Source organism: Salvelinus alpinus, chromosome 17 (genome assembly GCF_045679555.1).
Source record: "Salvelinus alpinus chromosome 17, SLU_Salpinus.1, whole genome shotgun sequence".
Taxonomy (NCBI): domain Eukaryota; kingdom Metazoa; phylum Chordata; class Actinopteri; order Salmoniformes; family Salmonidae; genus Salvelinus; species Salvelinus alpinus.
In genome coordinates, this window is record NC_092102.1 from 18,095,968 (window position 1) to 18,116,627 (window position 20,660).

At 43.4% G+C, this 20,660-nt stretch overlaps 1 protein-coding gene across 13 annotated transcripts in view; it reads left to right on the forward strand.

The window, feature by feature from the left end:
* The window catches only part of LOC139542363 (basement membrane-specific heparan sulfate proteoglycan core protein-like), a 161,402-nt gene that overhangs the window by 53,837 nt on the left and 86,905 nt on the right, over positions 1-20,660 (forward strand). For 11 of the 13 annotated variants that reach the window (XM_071347685.1, XM_071347689.1, XM_071347692.1 and 8 more), the window contains exons 4-7: positions 17,555-17,664; positions 19,252-19,310; positions 19,845-20,017; positions 20,469-20,501. In XM_071347685.1, the coding sequence (XP_071203786.1) occupies positions 17,555-17,664; positions 19,252-19,310; positions 19,845-20,017; positions 20,469-20,501 (375 nt within the window). The remainder of the gene's footprint in view (positions 1-17,554; positions 17,665-19,251; positions 19,311-19,844; positions 20,018-20,468; positions 20,502-20,660) is intronic. The other 2 variants (XM_071347690.1, XM_071347697.1) reach the window with 1 other exon arrangement.

Consider the following 20,660-nt stretch of genomic DNA (forward strand, 5'->3'; position numbering starts at 1 on the left):
GTTGGATTTGTCTGGTCAACACGTTGGTGCCGGCTCTCCCTGTCCAGTGGGTTGTCATTGTGGCATGTAGGCCCTCGCCTCTCCTTCCTCCCCCCTTACATAGTGTAGAGTGATGGAAGTAGAGGTGCCACTTCTGAACTCATTATGATGCACATCCTGTTGTGTTTGCTGTGTTGAAGATTTTCCCTTTCCTAGTCTCTCAGGGACCTAACATTTGAACCGGTTGAACTGGCATTTGAAGCTGTGTGAGAGAGAAATCCAGAGTCTTTAACGGTTGTTGAAGGGGGACGTTATTTTCAACCTCTTGTCTATTGTCTTTTGGTCCACTGAAGGTTCCCGATGTTCACTTCATTATGGTCCCTCTCAACCTCTTCTCTTGACCTCTGCAGCATATCTCGATACAGTTCTATGGGAGACATCTTCCAGCCTGTCTTTCATCTCTCGGTATTCCACTGGTTCACATGCCCCCTCTTCCTAGCAGACATTCCTACAGCAGCCAGAGCACATTGTTTAGAAACCATAGAAACAGAGGTTAGTTAGAGAGTTCTTCCCAATGCTCATTTTAAACCAGAGGCTTCAAAATGAACTATCTCCAGTCTGACTCAGTCTTCCCTTGGTTTAAAGGCATTTTATCACAGACTACGTTGACCTCGAGACTGCTTGGTTATTTATTGTTTTTTTGTGATGTTTGAAATCCCATATGCAAACAGTAGGTGGAAATGTATATACACTGTGTTATGTATTCTTACGCAAATTTATTTTAAAACAATTCAAACATAAAATATCAATTAAAGGGGATTAATTATGTAAGTTATTTCCAGCAGAGTGACAACACTTGTTTAAGATGGGTCAAAGGCACCAATTTTGTTCAAAAGGCTCCCAGGAAGTTTGTTTTAACTTTGGGGTCATGGGAAAATTCTCACAATGCCCTCCCTGTATATACACAATAAAAACATGACATTACATTTCACAAGAGATTTCGCAACATATTAAGTGTGTGCCCTTAGGCCACTACTCTACTACCACATACACTACATGACCAAAAGTATGTGGACACCTGCTCATCGAACATCTCATTCCAAAATCAAAGCTTTTTACTATCATTATTTATCTAATTTATCTTTGTTTCATAGTACAGTGTGACGTGTGTAATGTGTGTGTCAGTCAGTGGCGTTGTTTGTCAGACAGCCTGGGCTCTCAGATAGTCACACTGACGCGGGGCAGAAGGACAAGAGGCGGCAGCTGCAGTTATTTTGATGTGTTCTTTGTTGTTGTTCTGCTCTGGCCTTCTCGGAGGGGGTCACTGGTCACACTCAGACACACCTGCGTCACTGACGTGAACAGGGGGCAGAAAGCTGAGCAGAACTTGCTAAGGGAGGAAGGGATGGTGTGCGATAGGAGGACTACTCATGAGAGGATAAGAAAAATAAAAAACTAGTATTTTAGAACACTGTCTGTGATGGGGTTAAGCATTTCAATGTCATCCCTTAATCCTTGATTGTTTATTTGTTCACAGTGCCAGGGCATTGTCTTTGATTATTATTCAGTGTCAGTATGAATGGTTTTACTCAATGGTTCCCAAACTGTGTGACCTAAAACATTGTTTTAATTTTCTTTTTTAACAAATTCTTACATTATCTTCAGGAGAGAATTAACCTGGATTGTCGGTCACAATTAAAGCAGTTCATTACATTTTTCTTCAGATTCAAGTATAAATAATGGTGCAGCCCTTAATTGCTGCTCTTGACAACCTAATTTGCGGCTCCTGATAATAATCTGTTATGAGTTCTAACTGGTGACTGTGGCTCTGCCTGCACTCTTCTCTTCTTTCTCCTGAACAAACCCTCACATCTCTGTGCTAGCTTAGAACAAATAAAATAGGGCAGTCAAATTGAACATGGTAAATTCATACACACGAATAAGAATGTTATCTTTCTAAATGTTTTCCAAATGGAGAAGGTTTCTATTTCTCAAAATGAGTGATAATTGATAACGGTTATATTGGGCTCAATTTTAAGAGTTGAAAGCCAACTTTGGCATTTTTATAATTCTAAAATATATGGTTTCTAGTAGGCTACAGAATTAGAGAAGGGCTGTTTCTCTGAATCTCAGGCAGTAGGCTCAAGAAAGCCTGCCTGTCTTCCAGACTGACAAGCAGTAGCAGGTCTCTAGGCATAAGCAACATAAACACTTAGATTTTAGGAGGTCAGACAGGGTCACAACTTACATTTAGATAGGCTAGTACAATACACAATGTGAAACTTCTACATTTGGTATCAGCAGTTTTCCTCCCTGAGTAGCAGCAATCTATCCCCTGAGTAGCAGCAATCTATCCCCTGAGTAGCAGCAATCTATCCCCTGAGTAGCAGCAATCCATCCCCTGAGTAGCAGCAATCTATCCCCTGAGTAGCAGCAATCTATCCTCTGAGTAGCAGCAATCTATCCCCTGAGTAGCAGCAATCCATCCCCTGAGTAGCAGCAATCCATCCCCTGAGTAGCAGCAATCTATCCTCTGAGTAGCAGCAATCTATCCCCTGAGAAGCAGCAATCCATCCCCTGAGTAGCAGCAATCTATCCCCTGAGTAGCAGCAATCCATCCCCTGAGTAGCAGCAATCTATCCCCTGAGTAGCAGCAATCTATCCCCTGAGTAGCAGCAATCTATCCCCTGAGTAGCAGCAATCTATCCCCTGAGTAGCAGCAATCTATCCCCTGAGTAGCAGCAATCTAGGCCATAATTCTGGAGGAAAGCACTAAACATGTTTATGCAACATAATAATCACCATTAGAATCCTTCCAAAACCACTTTTATTTTGTATTTCTACAATAAAAAAATCTACAATACAAATTGCCCCCACCCTAGTCAAAATAGGAATGTGACTGCACAATAGTAAGCTGGCTTATTTTCCTTCATTTTTTTCCTTCTTGATTTCAATATGAAAGAGGAACCAAGTACTGGTATTTGTATGTACTCTTTCTTATTCAAAAAAGGCTACATTTAAGAACTACATTTGAATAATTAACATGCTGTATATTAGTGTAACAATAGTAGCAGTTCATTTAATTGGGTGGTGGGTGATGTTCCGTCATGATGAAAGGCGGCATGGGAAGAGGCTTGCTCATCCACTCCAGCTCTGGGCCCTTGATGCTGCTACAGTCGGTTGTGCCAATAACAGTTCATGTTGCCTTCGAAAAGTGGACTTTTCCTCTCCTCTTTAGCAAACACTTCTTCAAGAGATTTAGTTTACACAGAGGGCATATTTGTTACGGTTTCAGATACAATTCTCAACTTATTACTAGTAGCAGATGGTAACAAATACATCTGTCTAATTGACCTACATTACTGACAGGATGTCAGTGGGGGGATATCACAGATGTCAGTTGGATATCAACTAATCTCTGGCCCGAAAACCAAATCCTGCATGTGTGCTCGTCAGGCCAGCAAGTCGATTTGGCTACTTGATAATACAAAGAGAGTAAATATTCAGATGTACTTGGATATAAATATTACGGAACATCCCAATGAAAATATGTGAATAGATATAATGGTGGTTCACTTATCTAGCTGATTATTCAGTAGTCTCAAGTTCCCTCCAGTGCAGAGTTTGTTATCATAGTGTATTACAGTTAGACATGGTTTCCTGCTCTACGTTATGGGAGTAACCAACTGTCCATTAGCATAGTAATAATCCTTCTACTGGGATTCGCTAAACGGTTTACAGCTTTTCTTCCGGTAGTTTGAAAAAGCAAATTCACAATACTCGCTGAAATGACCAAAAGAATGGGAAACAAAACTACCCACAACTCTTTGATCTAGGAAAGACTCAGATAGTCACTGAAACAGTGTTTACCGTACGGAGTCGTCGACGGCCAACAGTAGCCTGGGACTTAACAGGAGAGTTTAGCCACTACCTCTCTGCTCTTTGTTTTCTCTCATGGCAGCAATTTGACTGTGACAAGGATCACAACACTTCCAAGTTGTGCAGATGCTTCATTAACACTAATTAGGTCGTGTCACCATGAACTGGACTACCCACAAACCCTTTAGCCTTTAGGGATGGTGCCGCCACCACCTTTTGACACGCACCGCACTGTCATTGTTCTCTGTATTTGACAGGAACATATAGGAACTTCTATACTGTTTCTGGAGAATGTTACTGTGAAGCAGAGCTGGTTGAAGCCATCTTTCCTGTAGAGACTTGACTTCTGTTCTTAGAGCGTCACCTTACATCGATCCCTTCATTAAATCGTATGAACTTGCTCTCCAAGCAAGGGAGGGGCATGCATCATACATTCTCTCGTCTATTCAGTGATATTGTTTCAGTGAAGGCCTGTGTGTGTTTCTGTGTGCGCAGCAGGGGCACGGCTGGATCCGGGCACTGCTGGATCCAGCATACCTACTTGATTATTATAGGCTTCACCAGCAGTTCAAGTTTATGACAGGGGACTTGCAACAGACTCTGGACTGGAGCCTTTTTAAGAGTTCCTGCAGCTAGGATCTCACTGTAAGAGTTAGCATTGCATAATGCATATTATTGCACTGACATAAATGCAAATGAGATTTGTATTATTATTATTATTATATTTCTTTGCATAACAGTCTACAGTGATATAATGTTTATTATAAACTGGATGGTTCGAGCCCTGAATGCTGATTGGTCGACAGCAGTGATAGATCAGACTGTATACCACGGGTATGACAAAACATGTATTTTTACTGCTCAAATTACATTGGTAACCAGTTTCTAATAGCAATAAGGCACCTCAAGGGTTTCTGGTATGTGGCAAATATCACGGCTAAGGGCTGTATCCAGGCACTCCGCGTTGCGTCCTGCGTAAGAACAGCCCTTAGCCGTGGTATATTGACCATGTACCACACCCCATAGGGCCTTATTGCTTAAATGACCTAGTAGAAATGTTTACACAATGAGAATTTCTTCTCAAACTCTTGCTCAATGACTTTCAGAGCATGTCCCCTGGTCTAACCAAAGCAATGGAAGAATGATTGAGTCATCAGAAAATAGTCCCATTGATGTCTTTTCCAGTGTAATATATTGCACTGGTTTTTAGTGAGAAATCAGTCCAGTCTCCCAGCCTTTTCCATCCTAATGGGAACAACAGGAAGTGCCAACTCCTAGTTGACGCTCCGAGTCCGAAACCCCTTTTTTTACAGAGTGGATCCAACCAACAGAGAAGCAAGCTGCTTTCCAATATAAATAGTGTACTACTTTTGACGACAGCCCTGTGGTCAAAAGTAGTGCACTATATAGGGAACAAGGTGTCATTTTGTGACGCACACGCAAATGCAGAGAGTGGAGGGAAGTGTGTCCAGTCTGAAGGATTTCCATTCAGCTCCAGTGATATATTGACATAATTCCCTAAGAGATAACCTCTGACCTCCTTCCCTGGACTCTGTCATGCAACGGAGCTTTGTCATTGGTTTTTCCATTCAGTGCGTTGGTCATTTATCATCAAGCTCACACTGGAATGAGTGTGTGAATGGACACGCATGTCAAAGGAGCATTGCAAATAGTATCTTTAACACTCATTGCAGTGTGATCAGATACACTGCTGCTATACTCTGTAGATACTACATATATGGAGGACTGTACAGTATTTGTCATTTATCATTCCTACATTTGAAGTACGTTGCTCTGTGAATGGACATTAGTATTGAATGCATGGGTCATTACAGATGCACTGTAGATTATAGACAACTGTTTAGCATTTTTACATTTATCATTATTAACATTGTAAGTTCTCTGTGACAAGTGGCATTGATGTCAGAGGAATATCACATTGCAGATACACTGCTGCTATACTAGATATAGTGTACAACTCATGCATTATAGCTCTGTCGTGTGTTCTGATATTCATTAAATGTGTGTCTCGTTTAACATCTGGTTCACATATGTCTATGTGACGGGACGTTAAAGACAGTGGAATGTAACATATCTACTGATAGACTGCAACTATATTTAATACATTGCAGTTTCATTCGATATACAGTACACATCAGGATTCTTCATCTCACAGGAAACAGTCATTGGTTATCACAGACTTGTCCTTGTGCCCTACGAGGTATTTTCACACTGTTCACACATCCCGATTTTCAATTTCCACAAAGCTTGGGCCTCCTCACAATTCATTCAGTCTGAATAGCCCAGGGACTTTTTCTGAGTTGTGCAACTGTGTCTGTTGAGAGAACTCTCTTGAGAAATATTCTGTTATTTCTAATTAACACGTTCCATTTTTCCTTTCCCCTCACACTCCCCTCACCTGCCTCGTGTAACTCTGTCCTTTTTCCTGATTCGTCTCACTTGTTCTTGTTTTCTCTTTTGACCCCTATTTTTTTTTAAAGAATAAGAATTATTTAACCTTTTTTTAGCTAGGCAAGTCAGTTAAGAACAAATTCTTATTTACAATGACGGCCCGGCCAAACCCGGACGACGCTGGGCCAATTGTTGTTTCCAAGATGGCTTAGCAGTTCAGACGTCATTTCTGTTTCGTATTGTCGTGTCCTGTATATATATATATTTACACCTTTCTTCGCATATCTTTTATATATTTTATTATCCAAGAACTCAACTACAAAAGCTTTCCTGCAAAAGCTTTCCTGCAACCCGCTTCACCAATTACAAAAAAGTATTATTTACCTCAAATCTGAAAATCCACCGTGGAAGCTAGCCAGGGGCTAATTCAGAAGCTAGCCAGAAAGCTAACCAGAAGCTATCCGATAGCTAGCCAGAAGCTAATCTGTAGCTGCCCAGAAATTAGCCGGTCTGCTGGCTAGCGTTGGTGTTTCAGCTGCCCACGTTTTGTGGTCATCAGCTATTCCTTTAGCTCGATAATCTACCGGCACTTTTGTGCAACGCGACTCGGACCGGAGCATTCCGGGACTTTTTTTTCTCTCAGTTTCCCCGGATTTCAGCCGCAGGCTCTGGACATTTGCAGCTAGCTAGCTGCAAACCGTGTGACTATTGGCTTACGTCGATCCCGGAGCAAACTCAAATCATTCCGGAGCTAGCCAGCTGAGGAGTTCCATCAGCCATTCCTGGGCTACAGTCACCTATCCGGACCCGTTTTTTTTTTTTTTGTTGTTGTTGCTGCAGATACGGAGCCCCACCGGGCCTTCACGACTGACTGCCGACGTTATCTGCCCGAGGGAGTTATCCAACTGGCACCTCCGTCCCGACGTTACCTGAACGCTCATCTGGGGCCCGCTAACCGTTAGCTGTCTTATCGGCTGCTATCTGAATAAGTATATCGGACAATTATTATTATTATTATTTTATTTTTATTTTTTCTTGGGTCACTATATCTATTTTGCCAATTTGGATTGATCCCCTCTACCACACGGAACCCCACTAACCTACCGACGGAAACGCACGAGGTATCTACAAATAGACTTCCATACTATGCTATCTTGCTACCGATAGCCATCTACCCGGCCAGCTGTCTGGATCACCGTGACCCCAACCAACCTCTACTCACTGGACCCTTATTGATCACTCGATTAAGCATGCCTCTCCTTAACCTTTCACGAGCCTCTACCCCGGGTCCGGGATCACCCCCCACCCCCCCCACACACTGATTAGCATAGCTAGCATAGCTTCACAAGTAGATAGTAGCATCTAAATATCATTAAATCACAAGTCCAAGACACCAGATGAAAGATACAGATCTTGTGAATAAAGCCACCATTTCAGATTTTTTAAATGTTTTACAGGGAAGACACAATATGTAAATCTATTAGCTAAACACGTTAGCAAAATACACAATTTCTTTGTCCACCATTTTTTCTCTCCACCAGTAGCTATCACCAATTCGGCTAAACTAAGATATTGATAGCCAATAACCAATAAAAAACCTCATCAGATGACAGTCTGATAACATATTTATGGTATAGGATAGGTTTTGTTAGAAAAAAGTGCATATTTCAGGTAGAAATCACAGTTTACAATTGCACCGACCATCACAACTCGACTAGAATTACTATAGAGAGCAACGTGTATGACCAATTTACTCATCATAAAACATTTAATAAGAATAGACAAAGCATAGCAATGGAAAGACCCAGATCTTGTGATTTCAGACAATATTTCAGATTTTCTAAGCGTTTTACAGCGAAAACACAATAAATCGATAAGTTAGCATACCACATGTGCAAACGTTACCAGAGCATCGATTCAAGCCAAAGAGAGCTATAACGTAATCATCGCCAAAATATATTAATTTTTTCACTAACCTTCTCAGAATTCTTCCGATGACACTCCTGTAACATCATTTTACAACATACATATAGAGTTTGTTCGAAAATGTGCATATTTAGCCATACAAAACCGTGGTTATACAATGAAAATACTAGCAAATCAAGCCTCAAAATGTCGGACGTCATCTTTCAGAGTGATCTAGTTTAATCGAAAGCTAATCATATACTTGACTAAAAAATACAGGGTTGACAGGAATCGAAAGACAAATTAGTTCTTAATGCAACCGCTGATTTACATTTCTAAAATTATCCTTACTGTGCAATACAGGGTTCGCCAAGTGAAGCGATAACAAACAAAATGGCGGATTATGCGTTTAAAATATTTCGACAGAACAACGATTTATCATATTAAATATTTCTTACTATGAGGTGATTTTCCATCAGATTCTTGGGCAATGTATCCTTTCTTGGGTCTAATCTTCTTTTGGTCGATAGATGTCCTCTGTCCTTCGAAATGTCCACTAACATCGACCGAGACCCCGAAACGTGACCAAAGCTTCAAAGTGCACGACAAAGAAATTCCTCAAAATCGCACTAAACGGATATAAATTGCTATAAAACGGTTCAAATTAACTACATTATGATGTTTTTAACAACTATAACGACTAAAAACATGACCGGAGAAATATCACTGGCTAAACAACCATTTGGAAGGAGGCAAGTCCGATGTCCATCTTGCGTAAGACGCGCGAAGGGAAAGGACGGTACTTCCACGTTTTCTTGTTTTATAGTGGCTCTGATTGTGCAATCGACTCCATTCAAAGCGTGATGACGTACTGACACCCAGAGGAAGACGTAGGCAGTGTCGGTTTCTCCATAGCATTTACAGGCACCTTAAAACCGACCCCAGATCAGGGGTCAAAATGTCTGAAATCTGACTCCCTGTCAGGAAAAGTGTTGTAGAAGTAGTTCTGTACCACTCAGAGACAAAATTCCAACGGCTATAGAAACTAGAAAGTGTTTTCTATCCAATAATAACAATAATATGCATATTGTACGATCAAGAATTGAGCACGAGGCAGTTTAATATGGAGACCAAAAAATGCTATAGTTGCAAGAAGTTAATGTAAATATGCCTTGTCCATTGCTGTTCTGGTTAGTGTTTATTGGCTTATTTCACTGTAGAGCCTCTAGCCCTGCTCACTATACCATATCCAACCTCACAGTTCCACCACCCACATATGCGATGACATCACCTGGTTTCAATGATGTTTCTAGAGACAATATCTCTCTCATCATCACTCAATACCTAGGTTTACCTCCACTGTATTCACATCCTACCATACCTTTGTCTGTACATTATTCCTTTAAGCTATTTTATCGCCCCCAGAAACTTCCTTTTACTCTCTGCTCTAGAAGTTCTAGACGACCAATTCTCATAGCTTTTAGCCGTACCCTTATCCTACTCCTCCTCTGTTCCTCTGGTGATGTAGAGGTGAATCCAGGCCCTGCAGTACCTAGCTCCACTCCTATTCCCCAGGCGCTCTCTTTTGATGACTTCTGTAACCGTAATAGCCTTGGCTTCATGCATGTTAACATTAGAAGCCTCCTCCCTAAGTTTGTTTTGTTCACTGCTTTAGCACACTCTGCCAACCCGGATGTTTTAGCCGTGTCTGAATCCTGGCTTAGAAAGACCACCAAAAATTCTGACATTTTCATCCCCAACTACAAGATTTTCAGACAAGATAGAACGGCCAAAGGGGGCGGTGTTGCAATCTATTGCAAAGATTGCCTGCAGAGTTCTGTTTTACTATCCAGGTCTGTTCCCAAACAATTTGAACTTCTACTTTTAAAAATCCACCTCTCTAAAAACAAGTCTCTCACCGTTGCCGCCTGCTATAGACCACCCTCTGCCCCCAGCTGTGCTCTGGACACTATATGTGAACTGATTGCCCCCCATCTATCTTCAGAGCTCGTGCTGCTAGGCGACCTAAATTTTAACATGCTTAACACCCCAGCCACCCTACAATCTAAGCTTGATGCCCTCAATCTCACACAAATTATCAATGAACCTACCAGGTACCACCCCAATTCCGTAAACACGGGTACCCTCATAGATATCATCCTAACAAACCTGCCCTCCAAATACACCTCTGCTGTTTTCAACCAAGATCTCAGCGATCACTGCCTCATTGCCTGCATCCGTAATGGGTCAGCGGTCAAACGACCTCCACTCATCACTGTCAAACGCTCCCTGAAACACTTCAGCGAGCAGGCCTTTCTAATCGACCTGGCCGAGGTATCCTGGAAGGATATTGATCTCATCCCGTCAGTAGAGGATGCCTGGACATTTTTTAAAATTGCCTTCCTCACCATCTTGAATAAGCATGCCCCATTCAAGAAATTTAGAACCAGGAACAGATATAGCCCTTGGTTCTCTCCTGACCTGACTGCCCTTAACCAACAGAAAAACATCCTATGGCGTTCTGCATTAGCATCGAACAGCCCCCGTGATATGCAACTTTTCAGGGAAGCTAGAAACCAGTATACACAGGCAGTTAGAAAAGCCAAGGCTAGCTTTTTCAAGCAGAAATTTGCTTCCTGCAACACAAATTCAAAAAAGTTCTGGGACACTGTAAAGTCCATGGAGAATAAGAACACCTCCTCCCAGCTTCCAACTGCTCTGAAGATAGGAAACACTGTCACCACCGACAAATCCACTATAATTGAGAATTTCAATAAGCATTTTTCTACGGCTGGCCATGCTTTCCACCTGGCTACCCCTACCCCGGACAACAGCACTGCCCTCCCCTCTGCTACTCGCCCAAGCCTTCCCCATTTCTCTTTCTCCCAAATACAGTCAGCTGATGTTCTAAAAGAGCTGCAAAATCTGGACCCTTACAAATCAGCCGGGCTAGATAATCTGGACCCTTTATTTCTAAAACTATCTGCTGAAATTGTTGCCACCCCTATTACTAGCCTTTTCAACCTCTCTTTCGTGTCGTCTGAGATTCCCAAAGATTGGAAAGCAGCTGCGGTTATCCCCCTCTTCAAAGGGGGGCACTCTTGACCCTAACAGCTACAGACCTATATCTATCCTACCCTGCCTTTCTAAGGTCTTCGAAAGCCAAGTCAACAAACAGATTACCGACCATTTCGAATCCCACCATACCTTCTCCGCTATGCAATCTGGTTTCAGAGCTGGTCATGGGTGCACCTCAGCCACGCTCAAGGTCATAAACGATATCTTAACCACCATCGATAGGAAACAATACTGTGCAGCCGTATTCATTGACCTGGCCAAGGCTTTTGACTCTGTCAATCACCACATCCTCATCGGCAGACTCGACAGCCTTGGTTTCTCTAATGATTGCCTCGCCTGGTTCACCAACTACTTCTCTGATCGAGTTCAGTGTGTCAAATCGGAGGGTCTGTTGTCCGGGCCTCTGGCAGTCTCCATGGGGGTGCCACAGGGTTCAATTCTTGGACCGACTCTCTTCTCTGTATACATCAATGATGTCGCTCTTGCTGCTGGTGATTCTCTGATCCACCTCTACGCAGACGACACTATTCTGTATACTTCTGGCCCTTCTTTTGACACTGTGTTAACAACCCTCCAGGCGAGCTTCAATGCCATACAACTCTCCTTCTGTGGCCTCCAATTGCTCTTAAATACAAGTAAAACTAAATGCATGCTCTTCAACCGATCGCTGCCTGCACCTGCCCGCCTGTCCAACATCACTACTCTGGACGGCTCTGACTTAGAATATGTGGACAACTACAAATACCTAGGTGTCTGGTTAGACTGTAAACTCTCCTTCCAGACTCACATCAAACATCTCCAATCCAAAGTTAAATCTAGAATTGGCTTCCTATTCCGCAACAAAGCATCCTTCACTCATGCTGCCAAACATACCCTTGTAAAACTGACCATCCTACCAATCCTCGACTTCGGTGATGTCATTTACAAAATAGCCTCCAAAACCCTACTCAATAAATTGGATGCAGTCTATCACAGTGCCATCCGTTTTGTCACCAAAGCCCCATATACTACCCACCACTGCGACCTGTACACTCTCGTTGGCTGGCCCTCGCTTCATACTCGTCGCCAAACCCACTGGTTCCAGGTCATCTACAAGACCCTGCTAGGTAAAGTCCCCCCTTATCTCAGCTCGCTGGTCACCATAGCAACACCTACCTGTAGCACGCGCTCCAGCAGGTTTATCTCTCTGGTCACCCCCAAAACCAATTCTTCCTTTGGCCGCCTCTCCTTCCAGTTCTCTGCTGCCAATGACTGGAACGAACTACAAAAATCTCTGAAACTGGAAACACTTATCTCCCTCACTAGCTTTAAGCACCAGCTGTCAGAGCAGCTCATAGATTACTGCACCTGTACATAGCCCATCTATAATTTAGCCCAAACAACTACCTCTTTACCTACTGTATTTATTTATTTACTTTGCTCCTTTGCACCCCATTATTTCTGTCTCTACTTTGCGCTTTCTTCCACTGCAAACCAACCATTCCAGTGTTTTTAGTTTTTATTTTACTTGCTGTGTTGTATTTACTTCGCCACCATGGCCTTTTTATATTTTTATTTATTTATACATATATTTGTTTGCCTTCACCTCCCTTATCTCACCTCACTTGCTCACATTGTATATAGACTTATTTTTTTTCACTGTATCATTGACTATATGTTTGTTTTACTCCATGTGTAACTATGTGTTGTTGTATGTGTCGAACTGCTTTGCTTTATCTTGGCCAGGTCGCAATTGTAAATGAGAACGTGTTCTCAATTTGCCTACCTGGTTAAATAAAGGTTAAATAAATAAATAAAATACAAAATTGTGAGCCGCCCTATGGGACTCCCAATCACGGCCGGATGTGATACAGCCTGGATTCGAACCAGGGACTATAGTAATGCCTCTTGCACTGAGATGCAGTGCCTTAGACCGCTGCGCCACTCGGGAGCCCCCTATCTTTGACACCACACCAATTCCGTCTGCCCTCCACTCTCCACCCCCCACCCTACTCCCCTTACCATAGCACTGCTGGTGGAACCTCCATTTATTGGGGAAATTCTAACCCCAGACCAGGCAGACTTCAGTAAGTCCAATGCTCTACCTGATCTCTATGTCTACTGTTACTATTTCCATTCTCCCTCTATTCAAATACCTTGACGAATCTTATCATCATCTGCTCTGTTCAGCTAAACACTCTCATTTCCACATTCACCCCAAGACACCATTCCTGAGTCCAGTCTGAAGTTTTTTTTCTCCATTTCAGGCAGGCTGCAAATTTTTCTGTTGCCAATGGAAAATGATGGGGTTGTTGCATCTTGTCATAGCTTTCACTAACTCACATTGACACCAGAATTTCCAGCTAAAAACATCTACGTTAAAATAGGTTTTCATTTCTCTTTTGATGAGTCGCCGTATGTCATTTAGTCTTGAAAATCATGTTACACATTTCACACTACAGTGACTTCCAATATTCCCTTATTTCATTTTCAGGGTGGTAGTTTAGTTCCAACACTAAGCATGACTGAACTGGATAATGGATTGGTCCACCCCAATGATGCAAACAGATTTTGTGAAAGGATCACTGCCAGCCAGTAGGATTTTTGTATGTATAGTGGAAAGCCAATATGAGTGTTTACACTCAGGCTAAAAAGAAAGGTGGCCGGTGCGTAGAAGAAAAAATATAGAGTTCAAAAGGTACTCGCACTCAAACCATAAAAAGGAAGAACTCAAGGAGGCATAGATGCAAAAGATAATATACTTACTTACTCCATGCTCAAAACAATGCAAAGGATGACCGTGCAAGGTGCGAAAAATAAAACAGAAAAACGCATATGTTTCAGACTTATACATTCGTCAGTGCTGTACAAACATGTCACTACAGTGAACATAAAGTGGAAAATCAAACAGTCAATATAGTAGTGAAGTGTTCTGCTGTTTCCCTGAAGGGTTTTTTGACATTCACATTGTGTGCTTGGGGAGAGAGCACAAAGGAGTTCCAGTAATATTGGGGCCAGAAGTCATTCCCTTGAGCTCTGAAGCTGTCTATTCTGTAGAAAAGGGCTATTTGGCTGACCACCAGCAGTGGGGGGTGGGGGAGGGGACAGAGAGAGACCCTCGTACTTAGCCGATTCCCCGTGGGATGCGTGGTAATACAACTTGGGCCTTGTTCTTGTAGGCTTATGGTCTCGTTCTCCCACACACTCTCTCTCAAAATGTTCTTTCTCTATTTATCTCTCGTTCGTTTTAACCCTCACGCTCTCTTCCCTCTCTCTCTCTCTCTCTCTCTCTTTCATTCTCTTACGCCCTCTCTTTCTTTCTCCCCCTCTCTCTCCTCCACTCCCCTGCCATAGGCGCTGAATGGAGAGAAGGGGGTTGAAGGTCAGGCTGAAAGCGTCTGGGCTTTAAAGGCCAGCCTGGGGCGCGCGCTCAATCAGCTCTTTGTCTTTTGCTACAGGCCTCTGTGTGTTTCAGAGGGGGGGCCGGCCCGCCTCACAAAACCGCCACATTTCTGCTGCACAGCTTTAATAACTAAATACGTTTATGAATTAAGAGTTTGGAATGCTATTTTTCCAGGCTTGTTTTTTTCTCCCCCGCGCTCTCTCACTCTCGGCAGGCAGTTTCATCACCCTTGGTGGTGCTTGACGGGGGATGTCCCCGATGGAAAAAGTAAGTGGCATTCGGCAGAATGCTCGTCAGAGAGAGGGATGGAAGGAGGAAAAGAGCAAGAGAGGGAGAGGACATAGAGAGAGCAGGCCAGGGAGCCCTCATTAGCGTTAAGGGCACAGCCCAATGCTGTAATCAAAAACTCATGGGCACTGAGTGTGCTCACCAGGCCGTGACGTGTCATCAGAGCGGCGAGCTCAGAGGAGACAGGACTAATGTCTGTTACTGGGTGTGTGTGTGTATGTGTCTGTTCGCTACAGGGCAAGTGCCAAGTGAAGTGATTAGATTATCTGTGGGTCAAATGAGGCCCTTTGGTCAGCCCTTTTGATGTTGCTTGTCTTCTGGTACTGTTTTCAAACCATACAATATATCCTTTTAGGCCCTCCTGACTGTATGGAACAGTCAACCATGTCCATGCCAGGCTATACAGTTCTACACTACATAGTCAGCTCACTCTGTGGGTTTATTTTTTATTTTATTTTTTAAAAACCTTTTTCTCCCCAATTTCGTGATATCCAATTGGTAGTTACAGTCTTGTCCCATCGCTGCAACTCCCGTACGGACTCGGGAGAGGTGAAGGTCGAGAGCCATGCGTCCTCCGAAACACAACCCCGCCAAGCCGCACTGCTTCTCGACACGATGCCCACTTAACCCGGAAGCCAGCTGCACCAATGTGTCGGAGGAAACACTGTACAGCTGGCGACCGTGTCAGCATGCATGCGCCCAGCCGCCACAAGGAGTCCCTAGAGCGCGATTGGACAAGGACATCCCGACCGGCCAAACCCTCCCTTAACCCGGACGACGCTGGGCTGATTGTGTGTCGCCTCGTGGGTCTCCAGGACGCGGCCGGCTGTGACACAGCCCGGTATCGAACCAGGATCTGTAGTAACGCAGCTAGCACTGCAATGCAGTGCCTTAGACCGCTGCGCCACTCGAGAGGCCCACTGTGTGGGTTTTTATACCAAATCTTTGAAGTTCACTCTGCAACAAGAAGTGGCAGGTGTCATGGAGGAACCAGGCCAGCTTGTGCCAATGTTCTGTTGTAATTCGAGGAAACTAAGATCTGCTTTGAAAGGCAGATTCTCACCACCAACCATAATAACACTGCTGCCAGTCTGCCCTGTCACTGGCACAATCACTATCAGACCCCTTAGGTCCTCAGCGCAATGGATGTATGGGACAGCGTGTGTGTGTATGCGCATGTGCATGCATGTGTGTGAGGTACTCTTATTCCAACTTTTAATTAAACAGCAGGGTTCCTAAAGCATGATGAACGCACGCTCTCATTGTCATAAGGAACACAGCAACACGCCGTCTAGCAGTATGTAATTACTTCAACCGCAGAGAGGAAGGGAGGGGGGGGGGGGAGAGAAAGACAGGAGGGAAGATGTGTGCATGCGTGTGTGTTCTGTTGACTTGAGGCCCCAGTCCAGGGTATACCCACAGAAAACATGACTCGTCAGTAGAGCCATGGCAAGTAGCAACTGACTGTAAGAAAGAACCCAAATATTGACTTCCTTCCCCCAACCTGGACCAGGCCAGGCAGAGACCAAGCTGAACAGAAGCTGGCTATTTTAAGGAGGTGTATTTGTGAGTGGTATGGGAGAAGATGTGCGTCTTGGAAAGTAAATAGATCTGCAATAAAATAGACCCTATAATAGACCATGTAATAATAAGACGAACCATTAGTTGTTGTTTCTTTAGTTGCTAGGAGACCAAGTAGAAAAGCAGTGACAGTAGCCTACAGTATGTCTACAGAAGGTGACACCTTATAAGTTGCATAAATCAACAATAGACCACCACTATGGATAGTGCAGTATCTATAGTATGACCTACTTGAGTATGAACTGCTTAACGCATAGCGCCAGGTCAGGATAGCTTAGCTAGCCTCTGTTCTCCATAGGCAGTAGAGCCCCAGCCTCTCTGATGTGTTTGACTTCATGGATGCGAGGGAATGTTGAGAATCACTCACTGGAGCTTTTTTCACCGCAGCCGTTGTTATAGTAGTGCTGCTGCCTGGGTTGGGGCTGTAGCTGGGCTGGGGGCTCCCTTCTCATTCAGTATCTAACTCCAACTGTGATGTCACCTTTTCACTGTGAGTAAAAGTGTAGCTCGCAAGGTAGTGAGTGTCCCCACCTTTGCTGACAGTGTGCTTGTACTTGTGTGTGATTGTCCACACGTGTGGATGTGTGTGTATTTGTATGACAAGTGTTGACGTAAGTGTGTGTCTGACGTGCACGTTTTGTGTTATAGACAGAGAGTGTGTGTGTGTGAGTGTTGGTGTGGGCATACTTGTGCATGTTTATGCCTGCTGTGCCTCTCGTTCCAGTGTAAATGCGGTGCAGTTAGTTTTACTACAGACCACAATATGGAACTATACCCCATCATTTGTACATGGCTCTGAATTTAGCCACAGTTATGTTTCTCGAGTTTCTTTCTCCAAACATTGATCCAAGGCCTGCCAGAGGCAAATTGTTCCCAAACAGTAGCCAAGCATAACTCTAAATGAATCTCAATTCCTTTTGAACAAGGCAACACCACCAAAGGAAAATCCCATACAAATTTGGCCTTGTGTACATTATGTTGGCCTTTATGTACGCTGTGGTTCCTGTATGTCATCATGTGGTTAAACTAACCGTTGTCTCTCTGTTCTAGCGTACTACAGAGCTCTGGTGAACTTCACAGACTCCATTGTGTACAGGCCTGACATGGAGGACATCTACTCACTGTCTTTCCAGGAGATTTCGGATGCGGTGGTGGACACGGTAGGCCTATTCTAGAAACATATACTGTGTACTGTACACGGTAGGCCTATTCTAGAAACATATACTGTGTACTGTACATGGTAGGCCTATTCTAGAAACATATACTGTGTACTGTACACGGTAATCCTATTCTAGAACCATATACTGTGTACTGTACACGGTAGGCCTATTCTAGAAACATATACTGTGTACTGTACACGGTAGGCCTATTCTAGAAACATATACTGTGTACTGTACACGGTAGGCCTATTCTAGAACCATATACTGTACACGGTAGCCTATTCTAGAAACATATACTGTGTACTGTACACGGTAGCCTATTCTAGAAACATATACTGTGTACTGTACACAGTATTCTTATTCTAGAACCATATGCTGTACACAGTAGGCCTATTCTAGAACCATACACTGTGTACTGTACACGGTAGGCCTATTCTAGAACCATATACTGTACACGGTAGGCCTATTCTAGAACCATATACTGTACACGGTAGCCTATTCTAGAACCGTATACTGTGTACTGTACACAGTAGGCCTATTCTAGAACCATATACTGTACACGGTAGGCCTATTCTTGAACCGTACACTGTGTACTGTACACGGTAGGCCTATTCTAGAACCATATACTGTGTACTGTACATGGTAGGCCTATTCTAGAACCATATACTGTGTACTGTACACGGTAGACCTATTCTAGAACCATATACTGTGTACTGTACACGGTAGGCCTATTCTAGAACCATGTACTGTACATGGGAGACCTATTCTAGAACCATATACTGTGTACTGTACACGGTAGGCCTATTCTAAAACCATATACTGTGTACTGTACACGGTAGGCCTATTCTAGAACCATATACTGTGTACTGTACATGGTAGGCCCATTCTAGAACCATATACTGTGTACTGTACACGGTAGACCTATTCTAGAACCATATACTGTGTACTGTACACGGTAGGCCTATTCTAGAACCATGTACTGTACATGGGAGACCTATTCTAGAACCATATACTGTGTACTGTACACGGTAGGCCTATTCTAAAACCATATACTGTGTACTGTACACGGTAGGCCTATTCTAGAACCATATACTGTGTACTGTACACGGTAGGCCTATTCTAGAACCATGTACTGTACATGGGAGACCTATTCTAGAACCATATACTGTGTACTGTACACGGTAGGCCTATTCTAAAACCATATACTGTGTACTGTACACGGTAGGCCTATTCTAGAACCATATACTGTGTACTGTACATGGTAGGCCTATTCCAGATATAGTGCACAGTAGACCTATCTCAGAGCCAAATAGATTCTCTACACTGTATGCCCATCCCTCCCTCCCCACAGGGGCTGTATCGTTTACACAGGCCAGAGCAGGATTCTCACACCTTGCATTCCACTGCCAAGTCATGTCTGTCAGCAGGTCAAATACTGTAGATCATTTTAGTCAATATACTTTATTGCACAATATACTACTGTACATCAATGTATGTAAGAGCACTTGTTAGGAACGTTTTTAAACTTGTTAAAACATTTAAATGCTCGTTTGTACCCATCTAAGTATTATTTTCTCTCTTCCACAGTTGGAGTCAGAGTACAACAAGATCTCAGGCATCCAGACTGTAAATGTGGTCCTCATCAAGTAAGATCACTGTTCACCTCCAGCTGCTGGGACTTACTTTACTTACTTAAGCCTGGGTGTAACAAAGGTGGTTCAGGGATCCATGATCGCGTGACGAGTAGCCTTGTCTGAGATCTGAAGACTTGGTTCCCAGAGCTAATGCTGAGGCTTCATCTTAGTCTCTCCTCTGGTTGATTCAGCAAACACAGTCTCCAAGCTGCGTGTAACAAATCAATGTTCTTAGCATGAGAAAATCATGATATGTCCCGGGCCAAACATAAATTCAAACGTGAGCACTGTACTGTAAAATATAAATTCATCAGTCATTTAACAGACGCTCTTATTCAGAGCGACTTACAGGAGCGATTAGGGTTAAGTGCCTTGCTCAAAGGAATGTCGACTGATTTTTCACCTAGTCTGCATGGGGATTCGAACCAGCAACCTTTCGGTTACTGGCCCAATGCTCTAAACCGCTAAGCTACCTGCCGCCCCAAATCGTTATTGTCATCACGTCCGTCTCTAACAACCCCCTCTGTTCTGTCCTGGTCTGTTTAGGAAGATGCCCAGGCAGAATGGAGTGGATGTGTTTGTAGAGCTTGACGTGGGCTCTGACTACAACAACAACGAAAATCAGATCCGCAACGTGTTGTATGGAGTGGTGAAGGAGGGAACCATCGCCTCCTACATCACCTCTGTCCAGGGCTTCCAGTTCAGACACCTGGGAGAAGGTAAGAACCACAGGGGATAATGTTTACTCCGCATTATCAGGGCTGTCCAGTGTACGGTACGGCTTCCATGTAAGGAAGTTGTCAAATGTATGGCATCCATTTTAGGAAGTTGTAACTGACATCTTCCTACTATAAATGCTGTACAAGTGATTTTTTTTTAAATAGGCCTGGTCTCATAGCTATAGTATTCTTGATTTAATTCAGACATTGATCATATCTCATTACAATCTTTCAAGTAAGCTAGGCTAGCCAGCCCAAGGCATCAAGCTAAAAAGGGCTAGGTGGTGCCCTCTTTTCACCGTTCTTCTTCACTATTTTGACTTCTCCTCTATAAGTCTCCCCTTCATTCTGGCCTATTTCTGTCAATAAAACAATACAATATGAAAATAAAGAAAAAGGAGGGCTAGGTGAACCCCAAGTAGTGTCCTTAACTTGTCTCTCTGGTTTCTAGCTCTGCCCCTTGTGAACCCCATGGCTGTCCCAGGTTTGTACTGTACCATGCCGACCTGGGTTCAATGCTATTGGAAATCATTTGAAATACTTTAGATGGGTTTGATTGAGCATGCATGGCTCAATGGCACCAATAGAAAACTAGCAAAAGAGAAAACCCCGCCCATGTGTCACTCCAGGCAGGTAAGTATTT